General features: G+C 51.4%; 1 protein-coding gene across 20 annotated transcripts in view; it reads left to right on the top strand.

The window, feature by feature from the left end:
• TRERF1 (transcriptional regulating factor 1) overlaps nt 1–15,473 on the top strand; it is a 204,622-nt gene that overhangs the window by 165,978 nt on the left and 23,171 nt on the right. For 12 of the 20 annotated variants that reach the window (XM_038554069.1, XM_038554072.1, XM_038554067.1 and 9 more), the window contains 9 exons: nt 1,417–3,111; nt 4,586–4,632; nt 5,507–5,657; nt 6,703–7,050; nt 10,408–10,792; nt 11,421–11,487; nt 13,272–13,411; nt 13,543–13,646; nt 15,375–15,450. In XM_038554069.1, coding sequence (XP_038409997.1) covers nt 1,675–3,111; nt 4,586–4,632; nt 5,507–5,657; nt 6,703–7,050; nt 10,408–10,792; nt 11,421–11,487; nt 13,272–13,411; nt 13,543–13,646; nt 15,375–15,450 — 2,755 coding nt within the window. In that variant the 5' untranslated portion in view covers nt 1,417–1,674. The remainder of the gene's footprint in view (nt 1–1,416; nt 3,112–4,585; nt 4,633–5,506; nt 5,658–6,702; nt 7,051–10,407; nt 10,793–11,420; nt 11,488–13,271; nt 13,412–13,542; nt 13,647–15,374; nt 15,451–15,473) is intronic. The other 8 variants (XM_038554079.1, XM_038554082.1, XM_038554080.1 and 5 more) reach the window with 5 other exon arrangements.

Below are 15,473 nucleotides of genomic sequence, written 5' to 3'. Positions count from 1 at the left end.
GTTAAGATTTGGGATGAGGTGAGTAAGAGGTCTGTCTTTCTTTTGTAGAGAAGGAAGGCATTTGTGAGAGTGCAGGTATTAAAGGTCAACTTGTACCTTTGTCACCAGTCAGTTCCAGAAAACAGCTTCTATGGAAGTTTGAGGCCCTGGGAATTAAGAGAAACAAAAACTCTCTCTTAAAACTTTGAGTGCGTGTGTAATGCTTGGAAAGTGTTCGTGTACTCCCAGGAATCTACAGACCCTAATTAGAAGTCCCCTAAAGAACCTATATGACTCAAACCAGACTAAACCAGTCTCTCTACATTTCCTAGTTCGCGGTTTTAAGATTTGTCTCAGTATGGTTTTTTGTGCCAGGTCAGCACTGTGTGTAGATGTTTCCCTGAGCAGGGACCTCAGAAAGCAGGGAATTGTGTTGACCAGACAGGCAAACTAATGTGTTAGCAATACTCCTCCTTCAAACTTTCTCCAATTCCATTCTTATCCGGCATTAGCTCTGCAGTCTGAGTTCCCTTATCTGTTATTTTTACCTTTTTATTACGTGCGTACTTATTCATGTGACCCGTCATCACCTTTTCTAACCATAAACATCTCAAGAGCTGATGCTTGTCTTAATCATTTCCTGGCATTGTGCCTTACACTTAGTAGGTGTCGAATAAGTATTTGTTGAGCAGATAAGTTGATAAATGAATGTCTTAAACGTCTTCACATCCCCTGCAGATCCTAGAGTCCCAGATGAATGGAAGGATTAATCAGTGAGCAAAACAATGAATTAACAAATCAATGAACTAACGAGGCATTGAGCAATGGGCTTTGAAAGAGAGTTCACTACTCACATGAGGGTCCAGATATGCAGAATTGGGGTAAATGGTGTGCAGTGTACAAAACAGACTACTCCAAATCAAGTCTCCTGTTTTGTATTTAATTCTCTAATCGGGGCGGCCCGGGTGGCTCAGCGGTTTAGTGCCGCCTTCAGCCCAAGGCCTGATCCTGGAGTCCCAGGATCGAGTTCTGCATCAGGCTCCCTACATGGCGCCTGCTCTCCCTTTGCTGTGTCTCTGCCCCTCTCTTTTCCTCTCCCTCCCTCTCTCTGTCTGTCTCATTAATAAATAAATAAAATCTTTAGAAAAAAATTCTCTAATTGGTCAGTGTAAATGTAATTGTTCTTACCAGAACATCCAAGTAGGGGCACCTAGGTGGCTTAGTCGGTTGGGCATCTGCCTTTGGCTCAGATCATGGTCCTAGGGTCCTAGGATCGAGCCCCACGTCCAGCTCCCTGCTCAGTGGAGAGACTGCTTCTCCCTCTCCCTCTGGCTACTGCTCCCTCTGCTTGTGTTCTTTCTCTGTCAAATAAATACGTAAAATCTAAAAAAGCATCCACTTTAAATCCTGTCCTGTGCTTTGCACTTTGTCTTGCAGGTGTGAGTGGCATCTCTGCACCACGGTGGTGTTTAGTCCATACCTCAGCCCGCGTGAGGATGTAAAGTCCCCTACTCTGCACATGAGTGGTATAGGCCAACAGGAACATCTGGCTGCAGCCACGTTCACCGACATGTCAGCCGTGGAATAGTGTGGACGCCTTCTCTCAGCTTCTCAGGGTCTCAGTCCTTTTGGGTTTGTCTCATTGACCTTTTTTTATGGTTTTGTGGCTGGACATTCACGGCCAAGGCAGGCACCATGGGGGATCAGCAGCTGTACAAGACCAATCACGTGGCCCACAGTGGTGAGAACCTTTTCTACCAACAGCCACCACTTGGCATCCATGGTGGGCTGAACCACAACTATGGGAATACGGTCACAGGGGCTGGAATGGATGCCCCGCAGGCGTCACCCATCTCCCCCCACTTCCCTCAAGATACTCGGGATGGTCTAGGCTTGCCTGTTGGTTCCAAAAACGTTGGCCAAGTGGATCCCTCGAGGCAGGGAGGGTGGGGAGGTCATACTGGGCCTGGAAACCACGTCCAGCTACGCAGCAACCTGACCAACTCTAACATGGTGTGGGGGACACCGGCCCAGGCTGAGCCCGCCGATGGCTACCAATATACCTACTCCCAGGCCAGCGAGATCCGGACCCAGAAACTCACCAGCGGCGTCCTGCACAAGCTAGACTCCTTCACCCAGGTATTCGCCAACCAAAACCTGCGAATTCAGGTCAACAATATGGCCCAGGTGCTGCACACCCAGTCGGCAGTGATGGACGGAGCCCCTGACAGCGCCCTGCGCCAGCTGCTGTCCCAGAAGCCCATGGAGCCCCCAGCGCCGGCTCTTCCTGCTCGCTACCAGCAGGTGCCCCAGCAGGCTCACCCTGGTTTCCCCAGTGGGCTGTCCAAATCAGCTCTTCAGGTGGGGCCACACGCTAGCCAGGGCCACCTGTATTATGACTACCAGCAGCCACTGGCTCAGATGCCAGTGCAGGGAGGACAGCCACTGCAAGCCCCTCAGGTGCTGTCCCAGCACATGCAGCAGATGCAGCAGCACCAGTATTACCCGCCGCCACAGCAGCAACAGCAGCAGGCTGGGCAGCAGCATATGTCCCTGCAGGAAATGCAGCAGCAGCAGCAGATCCGCCCGCCACAGCCTCAGCAGCAGCAGCAACAGCAGCTGCAGCTGCAGCAGCGGCAGGGTCCGATGCAGATACCTCAGTATTACCAGTCCCAACCCATGATGCAGCACTTGCAAGAACAGCAGCAGCAGCAACAGCAGCAAATGCACCTACAGCCCCCTTCGTATCACAGGGACCCCCACCAGTATGCCCCGGAGCAGGCGCATGCCGTCCAGCTGATCCAGCTGGGCTCCATGCCCCAGTACTACTACCAGGAGCCCCAGCAGCCCTACGGCCACCCCCTCTGCCAGCAGAGCCACCTGCCCCAGCACCAGCAGCGCGAGGACAGTCAGCCCAAGACTTACCCAAGCGACAGGCAGGCCCAGACCATGCTGAGCTCCCATGGCGACCTGGGGCCTCCCGATGCAGGAATGGGAGACCCGGCAAGCTCGGACCTGAACCGGCTCAGCGGGGCCCTCCCCCATCGGCCGCTCCTATCCCCCAGCGGGATCCACCTCAACAACATGGGGCCTCAGCACCAGCAGCTGTCTCCCAGTGCCCTGTGGCCCCAGGTATTCTAATGGTGGGCGCAGCTTGGAGGATCTCAGTGTGCTATAGAGTCGGCCAGAGCAGAGTCTAGGTCGTGCCCACCCCTCTCACCAGCCCCTCCAGTGCTTTTGTTCTTTATCCACACCACGAACCTTAATGCACATGTGCCTGATGCTGTCTGTGCCAGGTACATGGAATGCAGGATCAATTTCAATTCAGTCCTTTGCCCAGTGAGCTTACAGTCTTGCTGCAGCAATGCCCATAATACCATACAAGGTCCTGAATGATGCATGTAGTGGTCAAGGCTTGACTCGGGGGCCCAGGGACCACACAGGGGGTGAGGGTGGGGGTCTGGCCCCCTTAGGTCTGAATCCTCAGGGAATTCCTTTGTGAAACTGTTCCCCCTTTGGGAAGGTGACCACATTATGACAGCATTTCTCCAAGTATATTGCTCCGACCAGAAATACCATAGAATGTTTAATAGATATAGTGGGGATGGGGGTGGGGTGAGTTCTCCAGATAAATACATTGGGGGATTCCTATAGAGAATCTGGTTGCAACGCTGAGGGGCTTCTCAGAGCCTGTGCTATGCTGATGTGTGTGTGTTGTGCGTCTCCCAGAGATGAGACTCTGAGCTGCCCTCAGGATCCAGGCAGGTAAAGTGAGTAATAAAAGTGACTTGTTAAAAAAATTTTTAAAAATTAAAAAAAAAGTGACTTGTTAGGAGACACTGAGGAATGGTGCCAGCTGTGGTGGCCTGGAATGTAGATGCCCCATCTGATGGTGTTCTTATTCAGGACTTTTCAAAAAACAATCTAGCCAGACAAAGATCATCCGCAGATCTGTGGGTCGCGGTCATTAACCGTTTGTTTCTCAAATGTATTTGCCACAAGAAGGTTCCTGTGTGCTGGGCACTGCTCATGCCCTGTCATGTTCCTGGGAGCTACCCTCGTATGACAATAGGCTCCGGGGAGAAGGAAAGCTTGAATGGGACCAGGGTAGATGGAGAGAGGGCTCTGATGGAGGCTGGAGACGAGCTCTCCTTGACCCTATCTTGTTTGAGACCCAGGCCCAGTGGTAACTGGGGGAGCCTTTTTGAATATAAGAATAAGGTGACATGGCCACAGCTGACCTGACCAGCAGGAGATCTCTGGGCATGATGCTGTGTTATGCAGCTCTCTTGTTCCATGCCTCTCTCGGGAATGGAGCCTATCTATGCACACAGTGGTAGATGGGGAGAAAAGGAAGGAACGAGGTGGGGGATTGAGTCCTGGCGAGCTGGTGGCTGGTGGCAGCTGCCGAAGTGGGTGTGTTACTGAGTTGGGGGGCTTGGGGAAGCGAGGGAAAGAAGTGAACGACCTGCTGGCCCTGTGAGCTGGGGGAAGCATACTAGAAGTGTAGGCCCTGGGATTCCCTGAGCTCAAAGATTCCTCCCGTCAGAAACACACTTTTTTCTCTTTCTTCTTTCTTCCGGTGTCCTGCATGGCTCAAAATTAGATGCACCTACCTGATGGCAGAGCCCAGCCAGGGTCCCCCGAGTCAAGGTAGGATGGATGCAAGAAGGCATGTTGGCATTTTGGGAAACTGGGAGGTGTTCCTGGGTTGTCTATCAAGATTCATTTTCAAATTCAAAGTCAGTTTTTCAAAGAAGTTTATAATAAGAATAGCAGCTATCGTGTTTGAGTGTTTACTGTGTGCTAGGCACTCTCTATTTTGTGTAATAAAGCAACTCCAGTGATGGTGGGTAGGATTACCACGTGCCTAGCACATAGTAAGCACTTGACCATTCTTAGTTGCGTTCCTGTGACTTTACAGATGAGAAAACAGCCTCAGAGCTTAGATTTGTACATCAAGTAAGTGGCCATATTGGGATTGACTCCGAAGGCCATGTTCTGTCCACCAGTCAGTATTTATTGAATACCTACTGAGTGTCAGGCATAGAGCTAAGCTTTGAGAATGCAGCATTGAGTAGTACAGACTTATTTTCCCCCATCACAGGCACGGTAAATTCTTAGTCAGCACCTGACAGACTGCTACGACATGCTGTCTAGAGGCTGAACCAGAGTACTTAGACATGTGTCTCTAAGGGAGGGCTTCTGGAAGAGGAGGCCCGAGGCGACCCTAGAAAGATAATAGGTCAAAAGTGGAAAAAAACCCAGCACTTGACGGCCTAAAATGAAGGATGTTTTTTTCAACTCTTGCATGATTTTGAGCAAGCCCTTTCCCACTCTTGAGGCTCAGTTTTCCTTCTGTAAAGTGGGCTTAGTTCTCTGAACAGTATTGGGATAATACAAGTGGGACCCTGGGAGCACTGGATGAATGAAATGGGTTCATTGCGGGGTGTGAGGTCTTGTGGTAAGTCACCCTTCCTCTTTGTCAACATGTGTGTCCTCTCCGTTTGGCTCTACCCTTGAGCAGTAGCCAACCAAAAGGAGTGTTTGGGGAGCAGTTTGATGCCAAGAACAAACTGACGTGCTCCATCTGCCTGAAGGAATTCAAGAGTCTGCCTGCCCTGAATGGCCACATGCGGTCCCATGGGGGAATGAGAGCCTCCCCCAGTCTCAAACAGGTTAGCGGGAGCCGGTGCCTGGCCCTTCCCAGACCATGTGTTGCTTGCTTTGCTTTGCTGCCATCAGACAGAGAGTAATGTGACCCCCAGGTGGGCATCTGGGGAAGCACAGTTCTTCCCTAACAGGAGTACTTAAGCTTTGATGCTAGGAGCTAGCCAGATTAAACAGACTCCACTTCCACTGGTTTCATGAACAAGAGTCAAAAGCAGGGGAGCTGGAAATCTTTTGAGGGGTCCTAGTTTCTCCTCTTTCTGGAAAAGACAGCAAAGAAAACATGTAGATGCAACATTATTAACTTCTGCTGCTTAAAGCACCTAAGACCAGAGTCTCTTGGGCCTTCCAAATTAGTAGCCGATGGCCAGAGAAAGCAAATGTGACCAACATTTTCTATTCACCAGTGTGCTAGTGTTAGACTCTAGCAATGGAAGGTCTTTAAATACCCTCAGGATTATCCAGAGAGGATATCCATGTGGTGAAGTATCCATGCAGTTTTAGAGAAAGATTTAAAAATGCAAAGAATTTTTTAAAAATGCAAAGAATTTCTTAAATTCTTTAGATAATTGTTGATCTAAATTAAAGTCTATGGGATTAACTCCCTGTTCACCAAAATTGTGGATACCCCAGGTCACTCCCATCTCCTCACCATTCCAAATACAAGAGCTTTGTCTTCCATTTGACAGATGAGTACACTGAGGCTTGTAGAATTAAGAGGTCCTACACAAGAGCTTATTATGTTTTATTTTGTGCCTACCAGTCCATTCCTTTTCTTTAAAAGTTATGACAACAACAAAAGATCTGTTTTAATTATACAAGTGATAACAGTCAAGATTTTTTTTAACATAGAAAATAGAGTGCATGGCCTTGCCCACTGCCAACTGGCATCACTTGAGCCAAGGGACTCAGGGTTGCAGGAAGGAAACCACCCTGCAGTGGCTCTCTACCACCCATGCGTGATGCCCTGCAACATTTCAGGAAAAGCAAAGTGCATCCCCACTGGGACTGGCTGCTCTCAGCCCAGGATCAAAGCCTTTATTGTCTGTGTAGGAGGAAGGAGAGAAGGCCCTGCCGCCTCAGCCTCAGCCTCAGCCCCAGCCGCCACTGCCACCTCCGCCTCCGCCGCCACCGCAGCTCCCTCCCGAGGCAGAAAGCCTCACGCCCATGGTCATGCCCGTGTCTATCCCTGTCAAGCTTCTCCCGCCCAAGCCAGGCTCTCAGGGCTTCGCCAACAGCATCGTTGCCGCCCCCTCCGCCAGAGACAAGCCAGCCAGCTCGATGTCGGACGACGAGATGCCCGTGCTCGTGAGGATGACCCTCTCTCCCCCACACTCACCCCAAGGGGCTGCCCCCCACCCGCCTGCTGTGAGTTGCTGCTCTGCCCCCCGCCCGCCTGGGGTGAGAACATCCCTTTGCTTTCTTGGAGATGGGGCAGCTCTTCCGGGGTCACTGGCCTAAGCATAAGCATGGCCGTGGCTGGCTTGGGAATCCTATCTCTGTCCACACTGCCTGCTACCCAGTGAACACCTGTCACTCTACCAGGCAAACGGTCTGGGTTAGATTCTGAGAGGCCTGAAGGTATTCCAAAATTAAGACACATGATAACTCAGCTGGTAATCACGGCTATTAAAATATAGAAGTCCTATCTCAGTCCTATCTCAGCTGGGCCCTGGCCCCCCAGCTTCAGGATCTGCAGACCTCCTCAGATCCAGCAGCCAAAGAGGTAAAAACCCTTGGCACAGCAAGCTTCCACGCAATAGCCCTGGCATCCATTCTGATGGTCAGCCTAACTAGATGCTTAATATTTTCAGTATCCCACCTGCATTATTAGCCTTAGAGGACCTAATTCACCAAGGTTCCCAGAGTAACTCCACTGAGAGAGACATCTACCCCCCCAATCTCAGGAAAGCAAAGATATTTGTGTTTCTCACTCACTCTTAAGTTCTTCTCTTTCTCAAATTCCAAGCGTGTCACCCAAGCAGCTTAGCTTGGCTCTGGGGCAGAGATATCTCTCTCTTTCCCCCCGTCTTTTGCCTCCCTCTCTTACCCCCCCTTGGTCCCTCCCTCCTCTTTCTCTCTTCCTTTCTTCTTTCCTCTTCCCTCCCCTCCTCTGGGGAGTCTGTAACCCATGTGGTTGACTATATCTAGATCTGTTCCCTCCCCACTAAGTGGTGTGCTGGGTCATATTTGTCCTCAAAGAAAAAGTGGCTGCTGGGATTCCAGGTGGCACGAGGGTGGGGTTAGGCCAAAATAGGGGTACGGTGAATAATTAAAAAAACTAGAAAAGTCCAAAAAGAACCTTTTTGGTTCTCTATGTAATACCAAGGCTTCAGAAGAGGAGAGGCCGAGGGGGATCTTCTGGGAGTGAGGGTTCTCGTGAACTTGCAAGACTTGGGAGCCAGCAACAGGCAGAGAGATGAAATGAGAGCCAAGCTCCCTCTTTGCCTAGGGATTCAGAAGGAGAGACACTGTTTCTGTCCCTGGAGAACTCTCAGCCTGAAGCTGGAGACAGTAAGGTTCCTAGTCACACAGGGGTCAGAGCCCCAGGCAGCACCCTCCGCCCCCACTCAAGACCATGAGAGAAAAACCAGGGCAGAGAAACAGTGATCCCCTGGGAGTGGCTGCAGGGGAGCACCCCTGGACAGCTAAAGTCACTAGGGACTGGGGAGATGCAGGGAGTTTGGTATGAATTTGCTCAGCAGACCCCCATGAAGATAGTTCTGAGCAGGGTTTTATAGGCAGAGATGAAGCTGGCTTTGTAGAAAAGGCAAGAGAGAGACGTCTTAAGTAAGGAGACAAACCGAACTAGAAGCATGTAGCTGGGATTGAGTAGATAAGAGCAAGAACCTGACACTTGATGTAAAGAAACTTAAATGTCTGGGAGGGAGCCCTGAGTTCTAATCCCCACTCTGCTACTGGGCCCCCCTGGGGATGCAGGGCAACTAAGACCCTCCCCCTTGCAAAGCCTGCATTTCTTCCCCAGGTCTGGGGTTGGACTCATCCAGGGGTCTCCCTGTTCTGGGGGAGCTTGTCAAACCTCTCAGTGGTTCCACCTCCGGGGGCTGAACAGCTTGGTAGACGTGGAACCCTGTAAATGCTTCCTCTCAAGTGACATCCAGACCTGACAATTCCGGGTGGCTTCCCTAGCCGGGGGTCCCAGAGCCTTGCCTGGGGTTGAGAGCTGAAGTGACAGGACCAGAGGCTCAAGTAGAGGGACCTTTGCCCCCCTGTGATCAGAGGTCTGGGTTCTGACACAGGGTTGAAGCCATGCAAGCTCTGTCTGTGCTCAGATGACCTCATCCGTTACCGGGGAATGGGATATAAAGCTTCAGGTTTAGTTCCCAACCCGGGGGCACAGACGTCCACTCCCAGTTCTCCTCAGGTCTGTCTCTCTCTCCACCTCAGCCTCAGGTGGTGAGGAGCCCTCTGGTGGGAGAGGAGGCAGGGTGTGGCACTCTGGCCTAAGGAGAGCCCCCTGGGGGTGAGCCCGAAGCCTGGGGGGGGGCGCCCTCGGCCCCTTCAGCTTCCAGAGACTTCCCTCCTAGGGGCTGGGACAGCACCCCCAGAACACAGCGAAGCTGAAGGAGAGACAGACAGAGCTGAGGGGGGCCTGGAGCAGGTCACATGGCCTGGAGGCAGCTGGTCACATGACCACGGCCAACCTTTCCCATCACCCCCTGCTGCCTCCTCGCGGGGCCACCCTGGGCACGGGAATTGCCAGGCCCTACAGCTGTGACAGGCACTGGCCTGCAGGGCCTGGGCGGGCACCACAGACGGCCCAGAACTTTCTGCAGGTATCCCCGCCGGCCCTCGCAGAGGCACTGGGGCCTCCCCAGCCACACCCCGCCACACCGAGCGCTCGGTTTCTCTGGGCTGATGCTGGCGCACAACCCGAGTCTGTTTCTGTTTGGCTTTGGCGTGCCCCGCTTATCTATTTACGTGCATATGTTTACTTATTAGTATATATGTATCCGTGTGGCAGATCTTCCTTCCAGACTGTGCTTCGTTCCGCTGCCATAAGATAAACTAACCCTGCTGACAGGAAGCAACCCAGGAGAAGGGCTTGCTGCAAATGAGCTACCGTCCCGGGAGCCGTGGTGAGGGGTGGTGAGGGGGGAGCGTCACCAGATCCAATTTTTTTTTTTCTTTTTTTTTTAAAGCAAAGCACAGGACAGGGGCCTGAAAGCCCCTCGATGGCTCTCCCTCGCTCCAGAGCTACCTCGAAGGAGAGCCCAGTGCGGGTCACTGGCCCCGGGCGCCTTGGCTAGGCTTGTCCGCCTCTTCCCGCTCCACAGCCTCTGTCTGCCCGGCTTCCCTGAATAGATTTGTTCTGTCCCCTTCTCAGAACATGTGTTCTCTGTCCCCGAGGTCTGTCCCCTGGGAGCGCTGGGGGAATTAAAGGGCCCCCTCGGCTGGATTCCACTCACCAGATGGGAATGCGGTGATAAGCAATAAAGAATGTGAATGTATTCTTCGTGCCCACCCGCCGTCGCCGCCACCCCCAGCCACCCCCAGCTCTCGCCAGACTGAGGGATTTCCTCCCAAACCGAGGCCTTCTCCCCAGTCAGGCCCCGGACCCCGCCCTGTGGGAGCTGGAGCTGGCTGTTGTTCGAGGCAGGGGTAGGCGAGGGGTAGGCGGCGGGGTCCCCGTTAGAGCAGACGCCACCCCCCCGCCCCCCGCTTCCCTCAGCCTGTGGCAGTGGCCTGTGGGGAGAGCCGCAGGACTCGAAAACCGGCCCGTTCCTCCCGTTCTAGGAGATTCCCAGGAAGCACCAGCCCGGCGCGGCCAAAGCCGAGGAGCCCCTCAGGAGCTTGCCGGAGAAGAAGAAGTTCCGGCACCGGCCCGAGCCGCTCTTCATCCCGCCCCCGCCCTCCTACACCGCCAGCCCCGCCGCCTCGGCCTCGGGCGCCACGCTGTATCAGAGCCAGCTGCGCTCCCCGCGCGTGCTCGGGGACCACCTGCTGCTGGACCCCGCCCACGAGCTGCCCCCCTACACGCCCCCGCCCATGCTGAGCCCGGTGCGCCAGGGCTCGGGGCTCTTCAGCAACGTCCTCATCGCGGGCCACGGCCCCGGCGCCCACCCGCAGCTGCCCCTCACGCCCCTGACGCCCACGCCGCGGGTGCTGCTGTGCCGCTCCAGTGAGTCCCGCCCCCCCCGAGGGCTCCCCTCCTCCGCGGGCCTCTCGTGCACCCCGCCGGCTTCTGCTGGGCGAGGGCCCCGCGACGCCCCGAACTCAGTGTCCGATGCTTACCTTCAGGGGAACCCCAGTCTAGCCGGGGAGACCCCGCGGCCCGAACTACCGTCGCCTTGGCACAAGCCAACGGTGGAGGCGTGCGCGCACTCCGTGAGCCCGTGCCCTGGATAATCGTGCCCGAGACGCCCCCAAATAAACGTGCTAAGTAGATCTGCAAATAGATTAGGTATGACCTGCGAGACCAGGCTTCCACCTCCTAGGCGCCTGCTGCCCAAAGATCGAGCCTGGAGAGCCGGCCAGCCCCCATCTCTCTCTCTCGAGTCAGGATGGTCTCAGAGGAGCCGCCCAGCTAGGCTCCTCTAGGGCTTCTCCTTACCCCGTGTGGGACATGAGGGACCCTAAGCCGATTAGCAGCGCATGGCATCCGGTTCCTTAGACACCACTGGGGGTAACCCTGGCAGGGGTTGGGTGGGAGAGCCGTCCCGTTTTGACTTGAGGTTCCCTGCCCATTGGCTGTAGTTTCCTCGGCTCCCTTTCCTGTTGATCACTGACCTCTGGTTTCTGTGCTTCAGACAGCATTGATGGCAGCAACGTGACAGTCACCCCGGGGCCTGGAGAGCAGACCATTGATGTTGAACCGTAAGAAAAAGCCAATTTTTACATTTTTATTTATTTATTTTTATTTTACTTTTTAAAGATACATATATCTGGGTGTTATTCTGTATGTTGGCAAATTGAACACCAATAAAAAATAAATTTATTATTAAAAAATAAAGAAATATATACATTTTTTTTTTTACTTGTTTATGAGAGAGACAGAGAAGTAGAGAGAGACACAGGCAGAGGGAGAAGCAGGCTCCTACGAGGCAGCCAGATGTGGGACTCCATCCATTGACCCCAGGATCATGCCCTGAGGCGAAGGCAGATGCTCAACCACTGAGCCACCCAGGCATCCCTATTTTTTTTTTTTTTTTTTTGTAGAACAGAAGCTTCAGCTGAGGATGAGGAACTTTAAGAAGTAGCACCAAATGAGAAGTTATAGAAATTATAGAATCATGGTATTTCTCAAGTACTGGTGCTTCAAGGCTTTTGCCAAAGACTCAATGCATACTAAATCATGAAGCCCTATATTCAGGGAGCCTAGTCTCCTGGTCTCCGGTTGCATGAGCCAGTTTGATTGTGGCCATATGCTTGCGCATCCCCAGTGACTGACGCATTCCTGTCAGAGTACCCAGCTCTCTATGAGGCTCCATCCAAATGCCCTTGCTTCCTTCCCTGTCCTCTCCCTAAGATTCTTGGCTGATCCTCTAAATAGGCTTGTTGAGTACTTAAGTTGTGGGTAGGGGGTAGGGACCACAATGCTTCGAAGAGAAATGTGCTATTATTGTCTTTTCTTATCCTTTTTTTTTAAGATTTTTTTTTAAAATTTTTTTTTTTTTTTTTACTTAAAGAAGGAACCCATGAGTGGGTGAATGGGAGGAGGGGCAAAGGGAGAGAATCTTTCAAGCAGATTCTTACTGAGTGAGGAACCTGCCTCAAGGCTCGATCCCACAACCCATGAGATCACAACCTGGGCTGAAACTTAAGAGTCGGAGGCTCAACTGACTGAGCCATCCAGGAGCCCAAGAAAGGTGCTGTTTTCCTAGAGAAGTGCAGAAAAGACCTGGTGGTAGAGTGGTGACTACATTGAGTCAGGAATCCAAAAACCTGAGTTCCAGCACCATTTGTTATTTGACCTTGATGAAGTAACCTTTCTAGGCTTTATTTTCTTTTTAGAGACTTTATTTATTTACTAGAGAGAGAGCACAAGCAGGGGGAAGGGGAGAGGGAGAAGCAGACTCCCCACTGAGCACGGAGCCCGACTCGGAGCTTGATCCCAGGACCCTGAGATCATGACCTGAGCTGAACGCAGACGCTTAACCAACTAAGCCACCCAGGTGCCCCAACCTTTCTAGGCTTTAGTTAACCCACCTGTTAAGTGGGAATAATTGTCACTGCCTTGCTTACATCATAGATCTTTGTGAAATTCAGATGGGATAATTTATGTGAAAGTGGTCTGAAAGGAATAATAAATATAATAAGCTCATTATGTTTGTTACATTTTTTTCTGGTTAAATGGTGCCAGTGGCCGTACTATGGGCAGCTGTTGCCTTGCAATTAGCACCCTCCCTGTCTCAGTTATAGTGAGCTACGATGCTCCAGGCTGACTCCTCCCTGCCCCTTGCAGCCTCTCTCCCCAATCTTAAAGCTGTTCCTTATCCCAGTGAAAAGGCCATGCCTGGAATCTTAGGATCACACTGTGAGGAAATGGCCCTGCATTCTTCTTGCAGAAGGAACTGGTTTCCTTCTTTTTCAAGTTCCTGACAGTTGCTCTTGACCTCAAATTGAAGACCACACTGTTGTTTTCGTTCTTGTCATTAAAGACGCATCAACATTGGCTTGAGGTTCCAAGCAGAGATCCCAGAACTTCAGGATGTCTCTGCCTTGGCCCAGGACACACACAAGGCCACACTGGTTTGGAAGCCCTGGCCAGAACTAGAAAACCATGACCTCCAGCAAAGAGGTATTGGCATGAGGCAAGAACCGGGTGGGAAAGGCCTGATCCCCTACAGGAGAATCTGGCTCTAGGATGGGTGTGTTTTTCCCTGAGACTGAGCTCTCTCTGATGTGGTGGCTCCTCATTGTTCCCAACAGTGGAGAACCTCCTGAACTTGTGCTGTTCAAGTGCATTGCCCGGTGGAGGGACCAATTCTGAATTTGCTTTGCACTCTCTCTTCGAGGCCAAAGGTGATGTGATGGTAAGGAACGGTGAAAATACACTTCACAGTTCACATTCTTCATGTCAGAATCCTAAAAAATGTTTTCCTGAGTTTCTGTGTTGTCCCACATACTCTAAAACCAATTCTTAAGATCATGACCAATCAATATGTCGCTATGTTCCCTATCTCATTGAGTAGGTCAGGATTTAAAGCCTGCAGGAGAACCTGCTGTTAGACTTCTGTGTATACATCTGTTCCTAAGTAATAATTGTGGTCACATCTGTCTTGGGAAATTAGAATTTCTTTTCAGCAGTCTTATAATTAGCATCAGAAACCTGGCCTCCAGTGATAGAGGTAGAAAGCTTTACTGAAGTAAGACCTGGCCTGAAACAGCCTATTATACTCTCCCGATTGTTCTTCCTTACCGTGGAAGCCAGCCAGTTTGATGTTCATTGAACTGTTTTCTCCCCTGACTAAAATGAAGTGTTTGGTGTGCATCAACTAGTGTCATTCTTTCACCTTTGACACGGTTCTGTGGTGTCCCCAAATCTGACCTTTGGCACCATTTTCCCAGGATCCGAGTGGCCCATTTGCCTGCTCCACCTGAGTTCTTGGCAAGAGCACTCAGTTGTTAACCTCATTTTCCCTTTTAGTAAATACATGGTTTTGTACCATCTTCAGCCTCTTGCTTTTTGATTTTATGAAAATGTGCAAGTAAACAAATGTCCCAATTACTACCTTCTCATGAGATTATTGACACCCTTCAAGGATTTTCTTTTTCTTAATATTTTATTTTTATTTTATTTATTCATGAGAGACACATAGAGAGAGAGGCAGAGGGAGAAGCAGGCTCTATGCAGGGAGCCTGGTGCGGGACTCGATCCCGGAACTCCAGAATCATGCCCTGAGTTGAAGGCAGATACTCAACCGCTGAGCCACCCAGGTGTCCGGCTTCAAGGATTTTCTAGAGTGTTAGAGAACACTCTTTAATCCTTAAAGACAAATGTTGCAAAGAGGCACTTCTCAAACTTTTACTTTTACACAGATCACTTGGGGCATCTTGTTAAAATGCAGATTCTTATTCAGCAACTCTGGACGTGGGGCCCAAGGTTCTGTGTTTCTAACCAGCTACCAGCGGATCCCTGTGTTGCTGGTCCATGACCCACACTTGAAGAAGCAAGGCTCTAGACCTTTCTCTGCCCCTAACCCATCTTCTGTTCCCATCTACAATTCCACATGCACCATTTCTTTTTAAAGTTGATGAGGCTGAAGGAGGCATATTTGAAAGGGTTCTTTAGCTGGGCCCTCTGGACAGACAATGTATATATAATACAGTTATTACAATACAACCGTTTATGTTAAAGTTGTAATGAAATGCGGTTTTTCTGCAAAAACACTTATAAATCACCTGCTCATTTCCTTGGAGCCTTTCCCCAAGATTCAGTCTTCATCCAGAGGAGGCCGCACTATCTCCCTGAGGCTGGGGCCTTCACCAAGGAAGAAGTGGGGTCTCCACTGCCGCCTGTGTTTTTCTCAAACATGACCAATTGGCAGCAGGCATGGGCAGGGGGAGGTATCTGAATGCCGAGTCCTGTTGGCCAGAAAGGAAGCCCCAGTTAGGGGAGCTCCCCTCTGGTTTTCCTTCCACCACCCCCAACTCCTGGCTGTGCACTGCTGACTCCTTTTCCTCCTTAGGTAATGCTCTGCCCATGGCACACAGACCCATTACTGACTCTCACCTTTTCTCTCCCATGGATCTATCTGCAGGCTGCTCTGGAAATGCTGCTGCTGCGGAAGCCAGTCAGGTTAAAATGTCATCCTTTAGCAAATTACCACTATGCCGGTAGGTGGCCAGGAGCCTTGTGC

Source organism: Canis lupus, chromosome 12 (assembly GCF_011100685.1).
Source record: "Canis lupus familiaris isolate Mischka breed German Shepherd chromosome 12, alternate assembly UU_Cfam_GSD_1.0, whole genome shotgun sequence".
Taxonomy (NCBI): Eukaryota; Metazoa; Chordata; class Mammalia; order Carnivora; family Canidae; genus Canis; species Canis lupus.
Note: the sequence above shows the minus strand (reverse complement) of the source record. Positions and strands in the feature narration are given on the sequence as shown.